Here is a 22,805-nt window from a genome sequence, read left to right as displayed (position 1 = left end):
TCGTATCCGCCGACAATTGAGAATAAAACCTTATGTATCCTTAATTAGTAGTAACTCCCTTTAGTTTTGAAAGGCATTTTAATAACCTATCCTTCCACAAAAAAAAACATATTAGATTTTACCACTTCCATTTCAAATATTAGCAAATAAATAAAATATTTAATTTTTACACTCAAAACGCGATAACCCCCGTCCTCCCCTCCCCCCCCCCCCCAAAAAAAAAAGAACACATCTCAAGTGAAGTAGTAGACACTCCCCCCAATCTATATTTTAACCCTAGGTTTAGTATACTGTTTTGATGGCCGTGTTTTACCCCACCCAACTATTATAAAAGGCTTGGACTTGCTTTAGTCACCTAAGAAGTTGTTTAACAGATACCCTCTCTAAAATGATCTATAATTTGAACATAGATCTTAAATAAATGTAAATAAATGTTTTTTAGTGGTTGAAAAGTGTTTTATTTCATGGTATAATTTTTTAGAGGGTTGAATTAGGTAATAGGCATACCCCCCCCATCATTTCTATTTTTGGTCCAGCTACCGTGAAGAAATTATATCATATGGGCGTGTGAGTGTGTGTGTATGCCGGGCATAAGAATAAGGATTCTGAAATTATTAGGGAGGGAAGGGACATTGATCGGTAACTGTAAGTTATATCCAAAGTTTTAAAAACATATTCTTTCTTTAGGTGGTTTAAACAAGCAGTGTCGAAACTTTTCAAAAAATGTTAGTCTATAAAAGCGTTAATTTTACAATTGTCTTATCTCTTAAGATCTATGTAAACTTATATTAAACTTATAAAAACAATATAACCTTCTTTACTCCCTATTTTATGATTAAAATCAAAGCAAAAAGTTAAGCAAAACTCCTTATACGATTTTTTTCTTGATGACTAAGTATTTTCTTATATTCAAATTTAACCCTGTGGGGCATAAGCCATGAATTTATAACATAAACTCTAATTCAACATAACCTAACCTAAGCTGATTGGCATTGGGTAAAACTTATCAAATTTGGTGAATTTCAGAGAATTAAGTTAATAAAAATTAGATACAGTGTCAACACATTCTGTTACATAAAAATTAAAAGAATTTTATCATCTTTGTCACTATTCTGGTTTCTAGATGCAATAAACTTGGCAGTGAAGAAAGGGAAGCAAACAAAAAAAGAGGGTATTTTATCAGCGTATCCATTCAATATAGGTTGCTAGGCTAGTCTTTACATGAGAAGGGGAGGAAGGCCTAACTAAGATAGGGACAATCCCTTGGTGAAAGTCGCGGTAGCATTTTCTCTTCAAGTTCACGTGCAGGGATTCTGGAGCAACAATTATTATTCTCTACAAAAAAATCCTCAAAATTATTTTGCATATAATTTACCGCGGCATTTTTAAATTATGGTTTGCGGATTTTTTTATAATTACAAAGTTACGCGGTTTAAGTCTGCGTTCATATTTACCCCCTTTGCTAGCTCTGTCTAGTCCTCCTAATGAAGGAAGGTAGGCGAGGAGATTGATATAACTACATACAGATACATTATATATATGTGCAGATAGATATATACCATATGATACAAAAATGTGAAATCACTCTTAACATATGTGGATCAGCTTTGCTTTATCAAGTGCCCAGTAGCGGATAACATTTCTGGCTAGTGACATATCACACACAACAGATTAAAGTACTAAATCACAATGGTAAGATGTTAATACAAAATTTAATATAGTGTATTTACTAACAAAACAGTGATGCTTATATGATAAACAAGTGCTTAAAACAAAAATTTCCTTATTAAAATATATTTTAAGCTAGACATTAAGTAATATAATTATGAAATTATTGCGTGGTTTGTAATATTATATCTCAAAATATCATGTCTACCAAAGCTCATGTTTAGTTTTAACATTTTTAATATTTTATGGCCATTTTAAGACCACTAATGAAAGTTCTCATGCAAGATTAAATTCTTATAAAGTTAAAGTGATTGCATTAAGAAAAAAAATTAGTTACAGTTGCCCAAAAGTGCAACATATAAATTTGTATCCGTAAGATTAAATGGTTTCAGATTATACCATTTAAAAAAAAACAGGAGGTCCTTTTTATCAATAGATAAGTGGTTGAAAAAGCATTTGTGAAAAATGCATTATATAAAGGGTGATCACTAATAAAATAACAATATATCTGAAAATAATCGCAACGAATTAAATTTGAAAATTATGTTTTTGGTCAATTTTTTGGCATTGTTCTTGGCTTATAAAATTATGTACAAAATTATGGTTAAGCATAAAACATTGTGGCTCTCCTACTAACTATTTTAATAATACCATACTAGCTCTTTGTAGGCTTAACTCTCTTTACATAGGTATGCTTCAAATCCAACCCCATCCCCTATTGAACGTTTAGTTAGGTATACCCTCCTATTATAAATTAAAATTTTTGGGGGTTCTAAAACTTTAAGTGGGCACGCTGTATATCAGTCTCAAATATAGAAAAGATTAAGATTAGTGGATCTATTAGAATGCAAATTTAAGCCGTTAATCATCAACACTGAAGAGAGAAAAAAATATGGTTGTAGATAGATAGATACATGCAAAAAAGTCTTATTAGTCCCCACTCTATGCAGGGAAAGGAAGGGATATTCAATGAAAGTTTTAAAAAACATTTAAGATACATTTTTTCTATTTTCCTATGATCTAATTTGTGCTTTTGCTCATAATAAAACAGTACGAACCCAGTAATAGTGTCGGACTGATTATGACGTAAAAAAAATTAGCCCATGAGAGGCCATTATTGACCAATGGTAAAATTTATAGTAGCCTCTCATTGGCTAATTATTTTTTTTACGTTATAATCAGTCCGACACTTTTACTGGGTTCAAACAGTACAAATAAAAACTCAGTAATATTATTAGTATTATTTGTTGCGTTTTTGAGGATGTCGAACTCTGATTATTGATGATTATTTTTTTATTTGTGTGCCTGTTTTAAGCTTTAAGGCTTGCATTAATTTTATGTAATGGCTGATTTATGGCTTTATATAATGTTTTTATATTTGATAATCGCTGATTGGATCTATACAGTTTAATTCTAATCCTTATACTAAAGTAACAGGATGTCTGTGTGTGTGTGTGTTTGTCTGTGTGTTTGTGTGTTTGTACCGAAGGATCTCGCTAACCGCTGAACCGATCGGGTTCTCCTTAACAGAGTAGCTTCTCATAAGTCCCGGGAAGGTTTATAACTATTTTGGGGGAGGGTACCACCACCCTCCCAAGAGAAATGACAAAAAAATCGAAATTTTTTAAAATTTAGGGGAGACTTCAACGTCAAATAAAAAGGTATCGTACATAAAAAATTAACTTTAACAAACAAAAACATTTAAAGTGCCACTAGATGCCTCTAGGGGCGTAGCCGCTAGTATATTATAATGCATAATAGACATATTCATTAGCAGCGCAGCTATAACAAGCAACTGTTTTTAGATGTAGAATATAGATAAAAATATTAAGATTATATATCTTTTTTGTTGATCCTGGAAGGGTGAAGGGCCAACAAGAAAGACACTCATCCTATTATCTATAATACAAAGTAGAATGATGTCTGTCTGTCTGTCCGTCTGTCTGTCTGTCTGTCTGTCTGTCCGTCTGTCTGTCTGTCTGTCTGTCTGTCTGTCTGTCTGTCTGTCTGTCTGTCTGTCTGTCTGTCTGTCTGTCCGTCTGTCTGTCTGTCTGTCTGTCTGTCCGTCCGCCCGTCCCTTAAGATCTCGGTAACCACTGAACCGAGAATATACCTACTGGTCCTTTGGTGGTTTTAGGCTATTCTCTTGGGGGGTGGAACACCTCCAACCCCCCCCCCAAAAAAAAAAAAAATCCCCCCCCCATTTTTTTTTGTATGGTCCTTTTTTTTGTAGGAGATTTCCTTGGTCCTTTTACGTATTTCGCCAAATTTTTTTTATCACCTCTTGTGGCAAAGCCGCTAGTTTTAGTATATCTTACGAATACTATTATTATAAATCCGTTTCACCACGGTTCAGAACCGGTTTTTATCCAGTGGAAAAAATTATTTTTCAGAGCTGTGTTGGCTCTTATTTTACTTTAACCATCCTATAACATATTTATCAATTAATTACAGTGCAGTAATAAAAATTCAACTTTATCCTTTTAGATGTAAATGCAAGTATTGTAACCCTGAATATTATGTAAAAGTTCACGACCTTGTTTTAATAATTTTTATAAAAATATTATCTTATTTTCCGTATAAAAGAAATCGGGTAATGCAAACGCGGAAAATTCTTAAAATAATTATTACTACAAATTGCTAAGAATTAATCGAAACTTTAAAGTTTAACAAACAAAGTAATTATAAAAAGATAGGTTGTTTTTAGTAAACAATTTATGTTTTCTAAATACCATAATCATTTATTTTCTTTTAAACTAAAGAAAACGTTGAATACGACCGTCGACTTAAACTCCTTTTTATTCCATAATCATAGTACTTTTATAGGTCATGCATCCAGGGAGTAAGGGAGGGGACAATGGGCAATTAATTCAATATAAGAGTTATCAAAGAAAGGGCATGAAATCCAGTTTAATCCAATAAATTTGTAGGAAATTATAAAGGGATTGTTAATTGAATAATAGATTTCCAAAGCGTCATGTAAAGTGAAATCACAACTTGTTTTTGATTAAATATATTGAGGTTTTTTGGTGTGATTTTTATATTTAAAGATTATTGGACCCGGCCAGCTGCTAGCAAGAATATGACTGCTCTTTTAATTCTGTTTATTTCCCTTGCCCCTCGCCCCCACCTCCCTTCTCCCTTCTCCCCGTCTGCTAAATTCCAAACTAACACAACGAGTGTTTATTTCCCTTCCCCCCACTTCCCTTATCCCTTCTCCCCGTCTGCAATATTCAAAACATACATAACGAGTAGCGGCATTCTATGCGCAAGTCCCCAAACTCAGTCAGAAACTGCTAAATTCTTGCACATTCCCTTTAAGCCAGTCCCCAAAGTCTGAGACTCCTAAAAATTGAATATTCGATCCATTGTCCCCTCCCTTACTCCCTGTCATGCATCTAATAGTCTAATAGTAAGACAAAAAAGTACAGCCCCATCTAAGAAAATCTATCTTACTGGAGTCTTTCATACACAGAATATAATTTAAAAGAAAAGGAACATGGAAACCAAAAGGAATTTTATTTGTAAAAAGTTAATTCAAAAACAGTCTTTAATAAAGAGTCGTCAAAAACATTTATGACTTTATTACTTAAATTAATTTACATTGAAAATGCGTAAAGCAAAAACACATATGCAGTGAAGCAAAATATTTCATTGTACCCTTGCCAAACTAATATGCATTTTTTCAAAGGTTTTTTTGGCGCCGATTTCAATTGTTTGTTCGAATTTTTCCTCTCTTTTTATGTTATTTGCATTATGCTTCCATTTTTTTGGGTATAACTTATTAGGGTGTTTGTATATATGCCGAGATTTTCTTTTTTGAATTGTCTAACTCTAGATTTTATATAAAAAAGTTTCAATATAAAATCTTCTTTACAAAAATAAGAACTAAAAGTAAATCATTTCAATACCTATTTTGCCTGATATTTACCTAAACACATATGATAAACAATCAATAATAGTACAAGGTATCTATATCTACCTCATAGCAATATTCATAAAGTCTTATGTTGATTTGTTTACAGCATTTCAATGTATTATAAGGTTTTCTATGGTTCTATTGTAATTCTAAGTGTTTCCAAGCAAGAAACTAATTCCTGCAGGGATGTAAAACCAATACTTGGGACTAACCTTACCTAACTATATACCAAACCTTAAGTATTACAATTTAAATCCATTGTGTATATTTTTCTACTGTTATAAGTTTATTAGGTGACTCAAAGTATCTGAATTCTAATTTAGCATTTTAATTGGCTTAGCACACTGCAGCAGTATCAACTACTGCTTTAAAATTACTAAATTCGCATGATAACAAACACTTATTCTTTAAACAAGAAAGAAAATAGTAAAATGCAAAGAGAATTTTAAACAATGTTTAATCTTTATGTAATCATAAGAATGGCGCTGTATAACATTATTATTTCAAATAGCAAAACGGCTTTATATTGTTCACAGTGTCAAAGCATAAATGAGGCGATAGTGACCTTAATAATTCCGTTTGGAACAGTTATGACCAACACAATTTTGTCGAATAAAAACATTATTTAAAAAAAAACTGCTTACATTTTTACATACAGACTACCACATTTTGTCTCAATAAAGAAATACTTTAAACAGCGAAAAAGCTGTTAGCAAAGTAATTTAAAATAATAAATCCAAAACACAAAAAAATGTAGAATATTAATTCAACTGTAGAACTAATAATAGAAATGCTGTGCTACCATTAAAAAAGAAACCCATAAATATATTAAACAGCATTCCTACATGAACACAAAGCAGACAAGGACAATGATATAGATAAGAACAAAGCTCAACAAACAAATTAGAAAAATGTTCAACGAACATTAGTGATCATCTAAGGCTATAATGCTCATAATACATAAATGCTATACTTTTAGAATGGTACCTTTTTACACTAGAGATCACCATTTATGAATCTATTTAATATAATAATTCCAAAAAAAATTAAACATTTAAATAGAAATCGTTATGATTGAAATGTCGAAAGTACAACTAGAAAATTGATAGTAAATATTTACGGACAGATCGACGTTCTATCCAAGCCTCAATATAGAATAGTCGTGCTTATACCAAAGGCAGGGTGGCCACTTATAATTTGTTATCTTAGTTGCTGCTACTATTAATTTTAATAGGCATAATAGCACATTATTTCTGGTACAACCTTGGCTATTTTAATGGCCCATTTTTGGTCGAGCACTTTAAAAATAAACAAGGATAATTTGATAAAAAGTAGTATAGCAATGAGAACAAAGGAATCAATAAAGCAATGTTATTAACCCTTACAGATCGGGCACCAATTCCAACCTTATCAGATCGGGGGGGGGGGGGCTATAAGAGCCCCCCCCTCTATCTCGGCTCCTGTTACAGATAAAGACGTAATTTTTTTTTTGTCTGGTGGTTCATGTGTATTTTTAGAGAAAATTACTTTTTCTAGTCATAGCGGTCAGACCACTCCTTAGCCGCTTTTTAGCGGCCAGCCGCTAAATTTTAAAACAGCTGTAGAGCGGCAAATTTTGTAGCTAGGATAACCAAATTTTAGGACGAACTTTTATTTTTCATAACAAAAAAATTACTTTTCTGATCATTGCCGAAAAACGGCAAATAACGGAAACCGCTATTTTCGGCGGTTACGGCGGTAAAACGGCGGTTGGCTGCGCTATTTAATATTTGTATCTGTTTATTGTTGCTCAAGGATTTACCAAAAAAATTATAGGTCTCTAGCTGTAATAGAAGCCACGATATTCATGATATATGTCTATAGTAAAAGCCGGACAAAAAATCGGTCATAAAGTCGGTCAGGGAGCGGTCAAACGGTCATAACACCACTTTTCTCAGAAGGTCATTGATATCTAAGTATACATAGGTTCCTACCTTATACACAAAAGTCATAATGTAGAAATTAAGATTTATTTAGAATTTTTCTAATTTTGGTGCTACCAAACCGACTTTGACCGGACACAATGACCGACACAGACCAGATATCCTAATAAAAATATAATTGAATATTGGGATCATTATAGTAAGAAAGTCTTGATATTCCTTGTTTTGTAAATATTCTTCTCATAAAATCTCAATAAAATCCGCAAGTTATGCATATGTTTTCTTTAATGCCAATGTCCGTCAAGAAAATCGTTCTAACTCTACGTAAATGCACGTACGCACAGGTTTTATATAAGGAGTAGCTTCGCTTCTAATGATTAGAGAAAAAATGAAATGTATCAAAGAAACTTGCAATGAGTAGATAATAAATAATACAATAATGATTTCTATTAACATTCATTGAAACAATTTTGCGGTTAAGATTCATGGATTACAGTTTGAAAATCTTGGTTAAATATTATGTAATTTCAGTGGTTAGATCAATGTTGTATACATATCTGTAAAATCATACTTTTTATCTTGTGACTTTTTACACCAGTTGAGTATGTAAGATATTTTTAGGGTTTTACTTTATGCCTTTTTTATGCTGTTACTCAATTTACTTCTTTTCTTTATTTTGCCTTATTATAATCCTTTTTTTGTGAGCGTATTTGATTGTCTCTTTGTTGCGCTTCTTTGTATATTATTGTCCTGGTTTTGTATAATTGTAAAATAGTTATTAGTAAATTTATTGTATAACCACCAATTTGTAATATGAAGAGCTAGAGGTTAAGACTTATGCAACTTTTATTAAAATCTAATTATAAAGTAGTAAAAAGTTTTATCATGCTATTTTCATAAAAAAAAGCGTTCAATTAATAGCAGTTAATGTTTTAAAAGATTTATATAAGAAAAGAAATAATTCTTAACTGAAATTATTCTATTAATTTAAAATTAAACATATTTTGCTGATTTGTGTTTAAGTTTGAATTGTTTACGTAAGCTAATCTCTATAGTTTCTTAGATATTAATGGACTTATCAGTTTTAATTTTTGTTTTCTTATACAAACATACTTCTTTATTCTATGAATCTAAAGGGATAAGACAATGGCCGATAAATTGATTGACATCATCAAAGATGATATTAAAAATACCCCATCTGTAGGTTACAATAAGTGGTAGAAAATTTGGACACTCAACTTAATGAACCATCCAATTAAATTCAATTAAAGTCCCCAAAGATCATAAGCCAATCTTCCAAAGAATAAGAAAACATTACACTAAAATTTTAAGGACTATTTCATGAAATATCCTAATGTCCCCTCCATCCCTGCCTTTATTCACAATCTAGCGATGATTTATAGTAATTGAATCCACCGATAAAACTAAAGGTTGCCATCAAATCTGAATCAGGGGTATCGAATCCAACCTTTTACAGAGATTATGCCCGCTTTACCCCTCTCCGCCCCGTATTGCATGCAGGGAAGATGAGAGGAAACATGGGATGAAAATTATACTGGTCCCCAAAGTTTCACAAACACGTTCTCGCATTAATTTTCTTAAAACTTTGGGGACTTTGTTAAAAAATAGCATCGACAAAACTTTTCAACCAATGTTTTTCATCTATTGGGTGTGTAATCATTTTATTCTCCATCCTATCCCCAATAATCCCTGATTACAGGCCCGAGCAAAATTATCTAGACGCCCCTCCAAAACTGCAACAACTTTAGCTCAAAATGGAAACGTATCATCAAATTTTCGAGAGATTGATGACTGGCCTATTTGAATCTTGAATAAAGCTGTTATGTGTGGTTCCTTTGAGATTATAACTTAATGTTTAAACGGATAGTTCTCCACATTACCAATAACTTCATTTGACAAAAAAATATATGTTACTTTCTTTGCAATTTTGTATGCACACTTATAGTTTCCTTTTGTGGATTTTTATCATATCTTTTACTAGAATTTAATGTGATGATAAAACCAAAAAAACAAATGAAAATCTTTGGTAATATATTATTGTAAATATGATGTTAAACAAGGATGACAGCATCAACAAAAAACAAAAAAAAACAAGTTTATTAAGAAATGATGTTTTCTTATTACAGATCAATTTTGTATGTTTTTAAAGTTTAATATCTGATTACTAATGTTTAGTCTAATAATTAGTCTATTTTTTACCCAGCTGCAAATAAGTGTTATTATTAAAATAAATTATCAATTGAGTATAATTTTGCCTTGATTATGGAGTAGCTTTGCTGAAATAATTGTTGACCTTCAGCCCTAACTATAGAAAAGCTTTGCTTTAAGTAAATATAAGGAATTTTCTAATTTAGAAAACTGATTCATAAATTTCAATAAATGAATGTTTAATTTAATTGAATTTCTTGAGTAAAATAAATATTTTTTGATTTCCCGCTTTTCCCGCGATCGTGGCTCAACACATAGCGCATTCGCTCGTCCTCGAGAAGGTAATGGGTTCGAATCTCGGCTCAACACCGCGTCATAACTAAAGACGTTAAAAATAGTTCCTACTGCTACTGTGTCAGGTGCGCGACATAAATAGTAAGAGTAGGGGGAATGCCTTGGCCCATAAACTGGCGCAACTACTTACCATGCACAGTTAGGACTTCTCAGACAAAGGTCGTGCATTTAAAGGGTTGGTTGTCTGAAGGGTGTTACTTTACCTAATAACCCAGGAGTTCGGACTGAAAAGGAGACATTTGGCTCCTCTTGGTTATCCTGGGTTGTTGGACCATGGCGTTTAAATATCATGGACAGCATATCCGCCCGTATGAGGTAATTGATGAGGTACAGCAAGCTTTTGTAAGCCACTGAACAAATGAATCAATAGTTCAAGAAAACCTAGTATTTGTCCAAGGTAGATTTTAGATATTTGCTAGAGAGTTTGTTACAAAATTGTTATGCAAGGAAAGCGAATCTTAATGTAGAAAAAGAAATTTGATCTGTCTCTACATTAGGAATAAAAATTCTAAAAAATATACGTTTAAAGGATACAAACAAAATAAATATAGATATATAACCCACACAACTAACTGATTGCATTGGTGGAAACCTTTTCGTCTGCTAGCAAATGCTGTCTGCTATTTTATAGCGACTTGGATGTGTAAAAATTAAGAAAGGACTACTATAATTGATTTCTAGAATAATTATTCCTTGTGTATAGGATTAAGAAAGATAAATGCTTATTGAAGTGAAACCCCACTGCATCCTTTAATGGTCACATTAAGATAATTTTAATCGCTGTAACTTGGTCTGTTAAATTAGAAAATAGGTGGTTTCGACACAATACAATCTGTCCCGATTTTGTATTACTTTTAAGGAACAGGATTGCAGTTACGTCATATTTTTCTTTCCCGAAAAAGGGAAGGGAGGAAGAAATTCTCTTCAAAAGAGATGGGGAAAACCCCCTTTTCTCCCATCTCTTTTTTCTTCCCCCTTTCCCTTTTTTTCTTTCCCCCTTCCCTTTTTCGGGAAAGAAAAATATGACGTAACTGCAATCATGTTCCTCATAAGTAATACAAAATCGAGACAGATTGTATTGTGTCGGTGGTTTCTAAAAACTTTTATTATTCTGGATAACATCACAATTGAAGAGCTATTATATATGCTTATAAGGGCCACAGTAAAAGTGTCTGACTATGACGTCAGAAAAAATGAACAATTAACCAATGAGAAGCCAGTATTCACAATGGTAAAATATATAGCGGCCTCTCATTGGTTAGTTGTTAATTTTTTCTGACGTCATAGTCAGACACTTTTACTGTTTTCCTTATAAGTAATAGGGTGTTTGTGTGTCTATCTGTTTGTACCGAAAGATCTCGCTAATCGCTGAAACGATATGATACAGTGTAGCTTTTCATAGGTCCTGGGAAGGTCCATAGCTATTTTGGACCCAAGAGAAATCGCCTAAAATAAAAAAACGCCGACTAGCGGATTTTTTGAGTAATTAGCTATTAACATCAATTGGGGCGTATTTGCTTGTTCTAGATAAATTGTGAATAGTCAATTAATTATATCATTAATTGTAGTTTTCTTATTGAAATTATATTATTTGGCTAACTATATACTTCTCTACTGTTTATTTTATTAGAGATCTATTTGTCCTGGCATTGCCTTGCTACATTAAGCATATTTATCCTTGTTTTAAAAAAAGAATGCCTAGGCCAATAGCCAAAAAGTTAAAGTACATGCCCAATAATTATACACAAAATTACCCCTTCTGTAAATTACAATTAGTGGTTGAAATGTTTATTCACTCAACTAAATGAACCAACTGATTAAAATTCAATAAAATTCCCCAAGGTTGTTAAGCCAACGAAAACGAAATCGTTTTAATAAGTCAGTAGGGACTAGTGTAATAAATATTTTAATGTTCCCCCCTTCCCTAATGCCTTGGACAATCTTAGCATCAAAATTTCTTACATTCATTAAAGTTTGTTTGTAGCTAAACATTATAAATTATATAATTTTGTTTGATTGATAATAATTGCAAGATTGGCCGTGCAAATTTATCCTCAAGCAAATTAGGTTTTGTTGCGAGAGAATTTAATTCATTAAATAATAAAAATTATGTTCTGCTAAAATGTTTAATATAATTTTTATCCCTATCAAATTTATTTGTTAGTAAATTAACTTATTTAATCCCTTAAAAAATCGCTCAATGCCACTATGACGATGTTCCAAAAAGAAGAACATAAACTGTCTCACTGATACTGTTTTGTTTTACGTTAAAATCACTGACATCCTAGAACTTTTATAAATCATAATTGTTTATCTTTTTCTGACTTTTTACTAACTTTTATGCAGAAATGTATAAAAACTGTAAAGAAAATGTTGGTAAGAAAAACATCATCTAATTGAATGTTATTCTAATCTAAGCATTCACTCTTTGGAGGTCATTGTTATTATGGTGGAAAAAGTTAATAACACAAAAAAACTAGAAAGTTTTTTCCAGTATGGCTTCTAAACCCGATCAATATCCGGTGGATTAGAACTGGTTCTAAGTCATACCATGTACCATATTGTATTATATCCAGTTTTCTATAAACAATTATAAGATTAAATTCAGACTTGTTAGCCCTGAGGTGCTGGTTTTAATCTTATAATTGTACACTTTTATATCCTTGGAAAGCTGTTTGTAATACGATGCAATAAATAACCATTCCCATATAAACAACCCCTTAAATAGTGGATGTAAATATTCATTTATTTCCCTGGTATCTCATTTATATCCCTGGTATGATTTTAGAAGATTTTTGATTTTTTTTGGAAGATTTTAGAATTTTTATTAATTACCAAAAGAAAGAAAATTATACCAGGGAAATAAATGAAATTTAAAAACCAAAATTAAACCACATTTTACTAGCATAAAAATGAGTTTTTGTTTAAATGAGAATGATATTCCTGTCCAGTTTTTTGTTTTGGAATGAATATTTCTTATTTCTTTATTCCCTCGGGTAAGAAATATTCATTCCTAAACAAAAAACTGGACAGGAATACCCCATTCCCATATAAACGACCCCTTAAATAGTGGATGTAAATATTCATTTATTTCCCCGGTATGATCATTTATATTCCTGGTATCAATTTTAGAAGAATTTTTTTTTTTTGAAGATTTTAGAAATTTTATTAATTACTAAAACAAAGAAAAATAATACCAGGGAAATAAATGAAATTTAAAAACCAAAATTAAACCACATTTTAGCATAAAAATGAGTTTTTGTTTAAATGAGAATGATATTCCTATCCAGTTTTTTGTTTAGGAATGAATATTTTTTACCCGAGGGAATAAATGATGGACCGATAGGTCATCATTTATTCATTTATTATTCATTCATTCCTAAACAAAAAAACTGGATAGGAATACCCCATTTAAAGCTTAATTTCAACCCAAAAGGACATATTCTTTGTAAATTATAAATTTTTCTGGGATCTTACTGTATATATGTACACAGACAACTTATATTTAAGACTAGAGTCCTCTAAGGGCACTTCAGGGGGGATTTGATTTCGATAACCCAATTTTTTTGAGGGGGGAGTAATTTCTTAGGAGGGTGGTGGTACTTTCCCCTAAAATAGTTATAAATCTTCCTAGGACCTATGAAAAGCTGCCCTGTAAAGGAGAACCCTTTCGGTTCAGCGGATAGCGAGATCCTTCGGTAGAAACAGACAGACATACTGTTATTTTATTATATTTATATTTTTAGATTTATCCAGTTTATTTTAACTTATATTGCCATTTAATTTTACTAAAGTCAAGGAATTTCTTCCAACTACTCACCCCCCCCCCCCCATTCATTGGGTAGTTAACGCCTAACATTATTTTTTTAATATTGATAATTATATATTGTCTAATTCTTATGATTAAGGTTTTTTTTAATGTTTAATTTTCAATGTCATAATAATAATTAAGTATGGCCAACACAAAGCACTGAAAAACAATCAACAATTTTTGGACAACATTTGGATCAGGTCAGAAACATGCTGCTAATGGCCAAACGAATGGATGTAGAGCCACAAGTTGCAAATCGTTCCAATTTGCCTACCCAAGTCTACACATAATTTAAAATAGTAAAAACTAAAAGCTCAATAATGCACAATGGGCTCGCAACACACGTAAATGTCCGAAAAAAAGGCCAAAAACAGTTTATACAATGTGTCCGCTTCCTGTGCAATATGGGTCTTGCGGAAATATGATTGTATGTAGGCTGTAGTATACATACAGCTGCTTGGTAGCTGGCAGATTTAAAAGGCCATCCTGTGTATTTTCGACTTGATACCAAAATGTGATGAAAAATGATCTCCCAATTTGTGTCTAATGAAATATTGTATTTTATAAATGATGTAGATTTCAAGAAATATTAGGAGATTGACAGGGAGGATGGGGGGGGGGGAGTGTTTGGAGTGTTTATTACACCTGCCCCCAAAGTATAATGATTACTTTTCTTATTTTTGCCTAACAACTTTGGGGACTTGAATTGAATTATGATTGGTTGGTTAGTTGAGTGTCTAAACATTTCAACCCCTAATTGTAATCTACATCAGTTTATTGGTCATTGTCTTATCCCTTTCGATTCCTGGAGATTGTGGATAATTTAGGCTTTTTAAAAACTGTGATATTTGGATAAAATAATTGTATCTAAACCATATATTTCCAATATAAACCTGCTTAAATTGTAGATTTATTAAGAAGATTAATTTTATTAATTTAAAGTACTTCTAAGTATCGTCAGTTTAATGATTTAATAGAAAAAATTCAACCTTTACTAAAATAGTTTTAAAAAACCTGCTCTGTAGATTCACTAAAGGGATAATCATGTCGGTTTAGTGGTAAGCGAGATTCTTAACAACACACACGCAGATACCCTGTTACTTTACTGAACTATCTTACATTTTTACGCGTTCTCCTCTGTAATAGTTTATAAATAAATCTGTCTGGTCAAATATTACAAGGCTCATTTTTCAACAACACACACTGAAATAAAGCTTTATTTTATTGTGCATTTTTTTTGAATAAACGAATATCTTTCTTTTTGTCAACTTAAAGCATTAAGAAAGTTATCATAATTGAAATATATTCGACATGCTGATATTCTAATGATATGACTACTACTTACTATAATGTAAACACTATACTAATAATCTTTTATTTTGAAAAATAAGATTATTTTTTATGTTTTGTATACAAACTTCTTGGAACTTTTGTCAGGCGTTGGATCAATGTGAGAAGATATTTAGCCATTGTTTGAATGCCATATTTTGGTGTCGGAGCCATTAATTCTATCTCCATGGCGCATTTTTTCATACATTTCTTTTATATGTAATACATATTGAAATTATAGAATATGCCTGGTTCAAAAGAAGTAAGAAAATTTGTAGTCTTAAAAGTAAAAAAGTATTTTGCAAATATTGCTTATTTTAAATTTTGCCTGTGACTTCGACATCTCGGACCTAAAAAACTGGTTTTAATCTTATTATTGTACATTGTTTATGATACTATGCGATAAATAACTATTCTTACATCTCTCATTGTCTTATTTTCATCTGATATATGAACCATTAGATGTACTTGAAAATTTTGAATGGTGAATCTATAAGTATATTTTACAAGATTTATCTAGTAAATTTTTATTATTTTCTCTTTGGATATCATCATTTTTTATTTCGCACAGTTATGGAATCTCGACGACAAAGAATTTTTTATCCAATCTTGACAAGTGAGGTATTTTTGGAAAGAGGAATATATATAGAAAACGCCTATGTAAATTAGAAAATCCGCAGAAATCATATTTGCAAGTTATTTGCAAAAATCTGCAATGTTAATTTGCAAAATTAATTTCATGCCTTAAATGACTTATTTAGAAAAAAATCTTTTTATAACGTGTTTATCTATAAGTTTAGAACATACTTAAGGCAAAAAAAAATTCTTTAGTGTTACTTTTTTCACCTTATATATGAAAAAAGCAGTTTCTCACATTTTATGATAAAAAAAGGTATAGGAACAAAAAATATGTTTTTTCTTGATGTAAACACAATTATTGGCATAAAATCTATCATCCTAAATGTAAAAATCAGATATAGAATCCTTTTTAGAACAAAAATAGTGCAAAAAGTAACCAAGACATTTTTGCAAAGTATGAAAATCTAAAGAAAATAGTTCTTTTTGATTTTGATATACATATCAGATAAATGTATATAAAATTAGTGAACAAAAACTATAAAACAAATTATAACTTTTTCAACCCTATCATTGATTAAAATGCACTTTTAGGTTTACTTATTACCAAAGTAGCACATAAAAACTCTTTTTATTAAGTTATTAAACAAAATAAATTCAAATCAACAATTAGGCGATTTTTACAATGCAGTAGACCATTTTGTAGTTGGTTTTTTAGCATTTATTTTGTTTCATTACATCATAAAAAGAGTTTTTATGTGCTACTTTGGTAATAAGTAAACCTAAAAGTGCAATTTAATCAATGACAGTGTTGAAAAACTTATAACATGTTTTATAGTTTTTAATCACTAATTTTATATACATTTATCTGATATGTATATCAAAAGCAAAAAGAACTATTTTCTTCAGATTTTCATACTTTGCAAAAATGTCTTGGTTACTTTTTGCACTATATTATCTCTATATCTGATTTTTACATTTAGGATGATAGATTTTATGCCAATTATTGTGTTTACATCAAGAAAAATCATATTTTTTGTTCCTATACCTTTTTTTATCATAAAGTGTGAGAAACTGCTTTTTTCATATATAAGGTGAAAAAAGTAACACTAAAGAAATTTTTTTTGCCCTAAGTATGTTCTAAACTTATCAATAAACACATTTCATAAAAAGATTTTTTCTAAATAAGTCATTTAAGGCATAAAATTAATTTTGCAAATTAGCATTGCAGATTTTTGCAAATAACTTGCAAATATGATTTCTGCGGATTTTCTAATTTTCATAGGCGTTTTCTATATATATTCCTCTTTCCAAAAATACCTCACTTGTCAAGATTGGATAAAAAAATCTTTGTGGTCGAGATTCCATAACTGTGTTTCGCTTAAATTTATATATCCCAGTTTTTGTATGTTAAAATGAATAAATTTGAAAAATAAGTTGGCTTAATGAAACAACTTAGCTTTATGATAGTTGCGCTTGTAAAAAAAATATTCAGGATTTAAATATTTTATGCTGATTTTTTTGTCTGCAGATTTTAAAAATGTATAAAATGTAGAATCTTAAAAATTCAATTTACATTTACAATTTATTTAAGCTTTTGAATTTAATCCTAAGATTATTTTTATTTAATCTTTTATCTTCCTAATGGTAATAAATTGCACTAAAAGGTAAATCTTTATTTTATCACAATCTGTAAAATAAACTAATGAAGTTTTAGTTTAAAGCTAAGAACTTTTAAGCATACGTTTTGAATTAAACTTTTTAATGTTTATTTCAATTCTACTGGTCTAAGGATATGATAGCCTTTTTTGGGTAGGGGGAGAGGGCGGTGGTCACATGAAATCCTTCTGAAATTACCAGTCACCCTAATTGCTAAAGACAAAGTATAAGATAAAAACCATTGCAATTGAATTAAGCAATATAAAAATCAAATGAAAAATTGTGTAAAAAATGCAGAAAATATTTTTTTACGCACAAGTACGTGTTTCAAATAAAAAAATGCGCTCTGGGAAAAAGTTTGGTCAAGCGGATAAACATAAACCGTCTAGTTTATAACTTCCTGGTATCAAAATTTTCATTTTGATTTGTTCGCGAAAAAAAATGTCTCCTTGCAAAAGAGCAAAAATTTTAGGTATAATTTTTGTAGTATGTAAGAGTGATAGCTAACATAACTCATTTAACACCAGGGTGTCTCCTATTTCAGAAGATATCTGTTTGAATTTCCTGCATTCAGCAAATATCAGTCTTCTTTTCTTCGGTTGCCGCTGTAGATTTTAAGGCTCAGAAACTGCGCATCAGCCGTCAAATAAAAATAATCAAACCTTTTTAAATATCTACAATTGGCTTGAGCGCATCTGCCGAGCCTTGTAGATTATCTCAAATTAAAGTAATTTGTTTTTGATTTTGCAGTTTTTATAAAACATTGTGAAAAACAAATGATTGTTAACATTTGTCCACCACGCGTTATTAAATTATAATTTAAAGCTCCGTTGGCTGTCGCATGCCTTCTCTCTCTCTCTCTCTCTCTCTCTCATTCTCTATCTCTCTCTCTCTCTCTCTCTCTCTCTCTCTCTCTCTCTCTCTCTCTCTCTCTCTCTCTCTCTCTCTCTCTCTCTCTCTCTCTCTCTCTCTCTCTATCTCTCTCTCTCTATCTCTCTCTCTCTCTCTCTCTCTCTCTCTCTCTCTCTCTCTCTCTCTCTCTCTCTCTCTCTCTCTCTCTTTCTTCCTTATTTTTACTGTCTATTTATATTTATATTTTTTCCCAGCAACGCATCCTTTTTATTGTAAGCAGCTCGGCTGCTTTATAATTATTATCCGTCGCAAAAAAGAACCTAGTAATAGTGTCAGACTGATTATGACGTAAGAAAAAAAATTAGCCAATGAGAGGCCACTATAAATTTTACCATTGGTCAATAATGGCCTCTCATTGGCTAATTTTTTTTTCTTACGTCACAATCAGTCCGACACTATTACTAGGTTCCGCAAAAAATCATAAAATAATTTTCCTTGTCTTTAAATTTTAAAATACGTATTTAGAATTTCAAGCCAAACATAAAAAAAAACATATTGATTGAGTTATTGACAATACCTACCATTTATCTTCAGAACATCTTATCCTTCTTTTAAAATAAAAAGAATGTTTTTTTATTGGCGCGCTACTCATGAACATATAAATTGCCCTGATAATCAAATGTCTAATGTGTTGTTATAAAAAAAGTCTTCCGGTCTAAAATTGAAATAAAAAGTGCGCGAATTTGTCACTCTTTACTGTCATAATTATGAACTGTGTAATTTGAGAGGGAATCGCTCTAAGATATCTCTATCTTTAGATAATTTATGAAAAAGGATGACAACATCCTAAGGTAGCAAAAGACAAAAAGTCACGAATTGACGAACGGACAAAGGTAAATATAAAGTAAATGTTCAGTCATCTTAAAAAGAGAGGAAAAAAATTTAAAAAGAGAAAGAGAAAAGATAGTAATTTTTTTAATATCGAATTATCTTTTAAGTACCTGTATCTTCTTCGGCTGTATATCTAGAATAACAACTGAAAAGTTCAATATTCTATATCTTTATTCCCTGAAGAGTAAAGCTAAATCGGTTTAGCAGTTACCGAAATCTGAAGCTTCAGACAGACATACAGACAGGCATCGCACTACTTTAAATTCTAGATAGTCTGACAGTGATGAAATTGTAGCAGGAATTAAAGAATGAAACAATTAGTGCACTTGATAATGCAACTAGTTTTTACAAAAATGAACAATAGGACACATTGACAAATGATCTTAATTTCTTTATTTAATTGCACTAAAAACAATAAGTATTAGTAGAGTAGTTAATTGGTATCTTTTCCACCGGAAAGAAACCGGTATCAAAATAAGAATAAAGGCTATTTAATTTTCTATTCAAAGAAAATGGTCTATTTTCATATCCGTAAATATTCTTTAAAATTGCATAGAACCATGCAGAAACCTTTGTTTTAGGGTGTAGTAGCCTTCATCTTTTTATACTCTTACAGAGACGGTCATACCACGCCTCTGATTGTATACTTACAAAAAGTTATTACTTTGCATTATCAAGTTTTCAAATATTAACAATATTTCTTAGTTTCAGCAAGAAAAAATATGTTTGTAGATAGCGAAGCAATAACTAACGAAAGTTGAGAAGAGAAAATAAACTTTGGGCTGTTATATACCACTAGTAAAAGTTTTTAAAACGTTTTCTTATATTTTGAGTTTCCAAACGTTTCAACCACTTATTGTAATCTTCAAAAGGCGTAATTTTGAGTATTATCTTTTGGGATGTACATCAGTTTATCAGCCATTGTCTTATCCCTTGAGATACAGTGGGGGAGATTATTTTTTGTACAAATATCTAACTTTATCACTGCATAGTGCATATGACAAGTCAAATTTTAGACAATCAAGGAGTAATAAAATTTTAAAGATCAGTTTATAAAAAAGGATTATATATAGAGAATGCTAACTTAGACTTAATGCCATGCGGAATGATCCTTACTATAGAGTAGCTGCATTTCTAAAATCTGTGTCAGTTTAGATAATACTTAATCTGACTTAGTGACGTACGGACTTGTCCTAATTATAGACTAGCTGTGCCGCTAAAATCTGTGTCAGTTTTTCCAAGTAATTGCATTCCACTGAGTGATTTTTAAGGTCAACATTTCAAGAATTGTTAAAATTTTAATTTCATACGTGATCATGGAAATAAGGACTATTCACAGATTTAAATAAATTTTGATTAAAAATTTTTCTTTTTTCTATGCTTGTTTCTTGTCGATTGAATATCCATGACGGACATATTATCGACATGTAGTCATTATAATGCTATTTTTTATGGCAACAGTTGGTAGCAATGGCTGACCTGTTATAAACATACCATAAATATTATTAAAGTGGACTTTATGGCACTAAAAAATCTATTTTGGACACATATTTGACATGACAGTATTTTAAAGACATTAGGACGAATCCTTTAAATTTCTTTGACTTGCCTAATATAAAAAATTTTATATCTAAAAAGTGCCATGAAAGAGGGATGTGTAGATTTGGAGTTTTAGATATAACTTTTTCATACTCTCGAGGCTATCCACCCCCTGGTAAATCGCTGTGCACGCCAGTGTAAGTAAGGCTTAGAAATCCAAAACTGCTACCCGAAGAAATTTGGAAGGATTTGATCTATTGTGACTTAATGTTTTTCAGTTGTAACGTTTAAATTATTTTATCATTTACCAATGCTCGATCTAAATAGTAGAGCCGAACCCGTATGACGGTAAATAAGCAAATCAAATGTTAATAAAAGGCGACATTATTTTTACTACAAGCTGTTAACAAGCTCTTTTTATTCTTTACCTCCCTCCTTCACATATAATGAAGTGATCTTTTCAAATGTCTACTAATAAATCAAGCATAATCACACGGTCAAAATCATAAACAAGGGAATGGGATTGTGGAAAGAAATTTGGGAGTGGGTCATTTTTTCTAGGGGCTATTTCTCTTTGGAGGGTGGTGGTACTCTTCATTATATAGCTACAAATCTTCTCATGACCTATAGGAAGCTATACTGTAAAGTTGAACCATAAATTCAGCGGTTAGCGAGATCCTTCGGTACAGACAGACACAGATCCTGTTACGTTATATAATGATTAATGATTTTTATTAGAAAATTTAAAACAAAATCAATATTTTTTCTGTTCCTCAATACGTTTCTATGGTAAACGCGAAGGGAAAAAGACTGTTTTGGCCGTATTTGTCCCCCTATTCTTTTTTAATGCATTTTCTTGCCTTTGACAACACTAGCAATAAAAAGGTCTTTTGCATCAATAAAAGTTGAATTATCCTATTTGCCGAATACATGGGACGCTTAAATCCTAGTTAGAGGCGGAGCTACTCATTAGACCGTGATTCATACTGCCTGATAATTCACTTATTCTATTTAGAAATTGGTTAGTTTGCCTGTTTTATTGAGTCAAAAAGTACCTCGTAGAACAATATAAAAGAGCAAAATAAAATGAAATAGTAATACTCCCCCCAAAAATATTTAGGGGGCTCCTGTGGCACTCCAAAAATCGTTTTAGGGGAGGGGAAGTGAACTGAACACCTCTTTATCCCTCCTCTTAGACTTCCTAGTTTAAATACCTTCAAAATTATACTTTATTCTATAGAACTGTTCAAAAAGCATAATAATAAAAAAATAATAATCTTCACAGCTTTTTACCTAAATTGGAGTTAGTTTTTCATTAATGTGCTATTATAGCAAAGTTATCCTTGTTAAATCGTCAATGAAAACGTTGGCCATGGGATAAAAGGAAGAAATTTGCTTGTAGAGGCCTTAGCTAAAGACTGTCATAGCTACAGCATTGCTAGACATCAATAGATGGTCAAATTTGCCGCATTTTGATATTAGGCTTGCTGCGGAAAAAAACATTTAGTAAAATAACATCAAAGTAATTTTTATCAGAAATGGTAAAAAATCAATATAATGCTTTGATTCAAAGTTTAATTCTATCTACCCTGTGATTTGTGAAATCTTAAGAGACAGACAAACAAACAGTCACACTTTCTATTTATTTACAATTAGTCTGAAAAATTTTTTCGCCAGATACATAATAATGGCAATAGGGCTTAAAATTTGCCTAAATTTAGCGACAAAAGATTTAAATGAGACGTATAATGATCCCGTAGAAAATAAAATACATGAATAAGTTAGTTTTTACAACATTTATTAAGATTCGTATTACTATAACTTTAAGTGCTATAACTTTAAGGGTTGCATTGATATACTCAATAATTCTCATTTTTGAGTAAAAGGAAATTGGTTCGTAAACTATTTTGTCAAAAGGATATATAAACAACCCCTTGAAAATAGCCTAAAACCTTAGTATTTTTGCGCTATTTCTTGAATTGTCTTCCAGAATATTTAGTACCATGTCACACACACATACACCGACAAACACACTCACACATACGCACACACACACACACACACAGAGAGATATCATATATGGACTTGATTTCTTAGATGACAATCAAAGTGTAAT

The 22,805-nt window shown here is 31.1% G+C and overlaps 2 protein-coding genes across 3 annotated transcripts in view; both read left to right on the top strand.

The window, feature by feature from the left end:
* LOC145319242 (innexin inx2-like) overlaps nt 1-22,805 on the top strand; it is a 244,112-nt gene that overhangs the window by 112,496 nt on the left and 108,811 nt on the right. The window lies entirely within an intron of this gene.
* LOC145319240 (uncharacterized) overlaps nt 1,556-22,805 on the top strand; it is a 114,528-nt gene continuing 93,278 nt past the window's right edge. Inside the window, exon 1 of the mRNA XM_080161244.1 lies at nt 1,556-1,692. Within this exon, the coding sequence (XP_080017370.1) occupies nt 1,690-1,692 (3 nt within the window). The 5' untranslated portion in view covers nt 1,556-1,689. The remainder of the gene's footprint in view (nt 1,693-22,805) is intronic.

Source organism: Acartia tonsa, chromosome 5 (assembly GCF_053477335.1).
Source record: "Acartia tonsa isolate MP-2025a chromosome 5, ASM5347733v1, whole genome shotgun sequence".
NCBI lineage: Eukaryota > Metazoa > Arthropoda > Copepoda > Calanoida > Acartiidae > Acartia > Acartia tonsa.
Note: the sequence above shows the minus strand (reverse complement) of the source record. Positions and strands in the feature narration are given on the sequence as shown.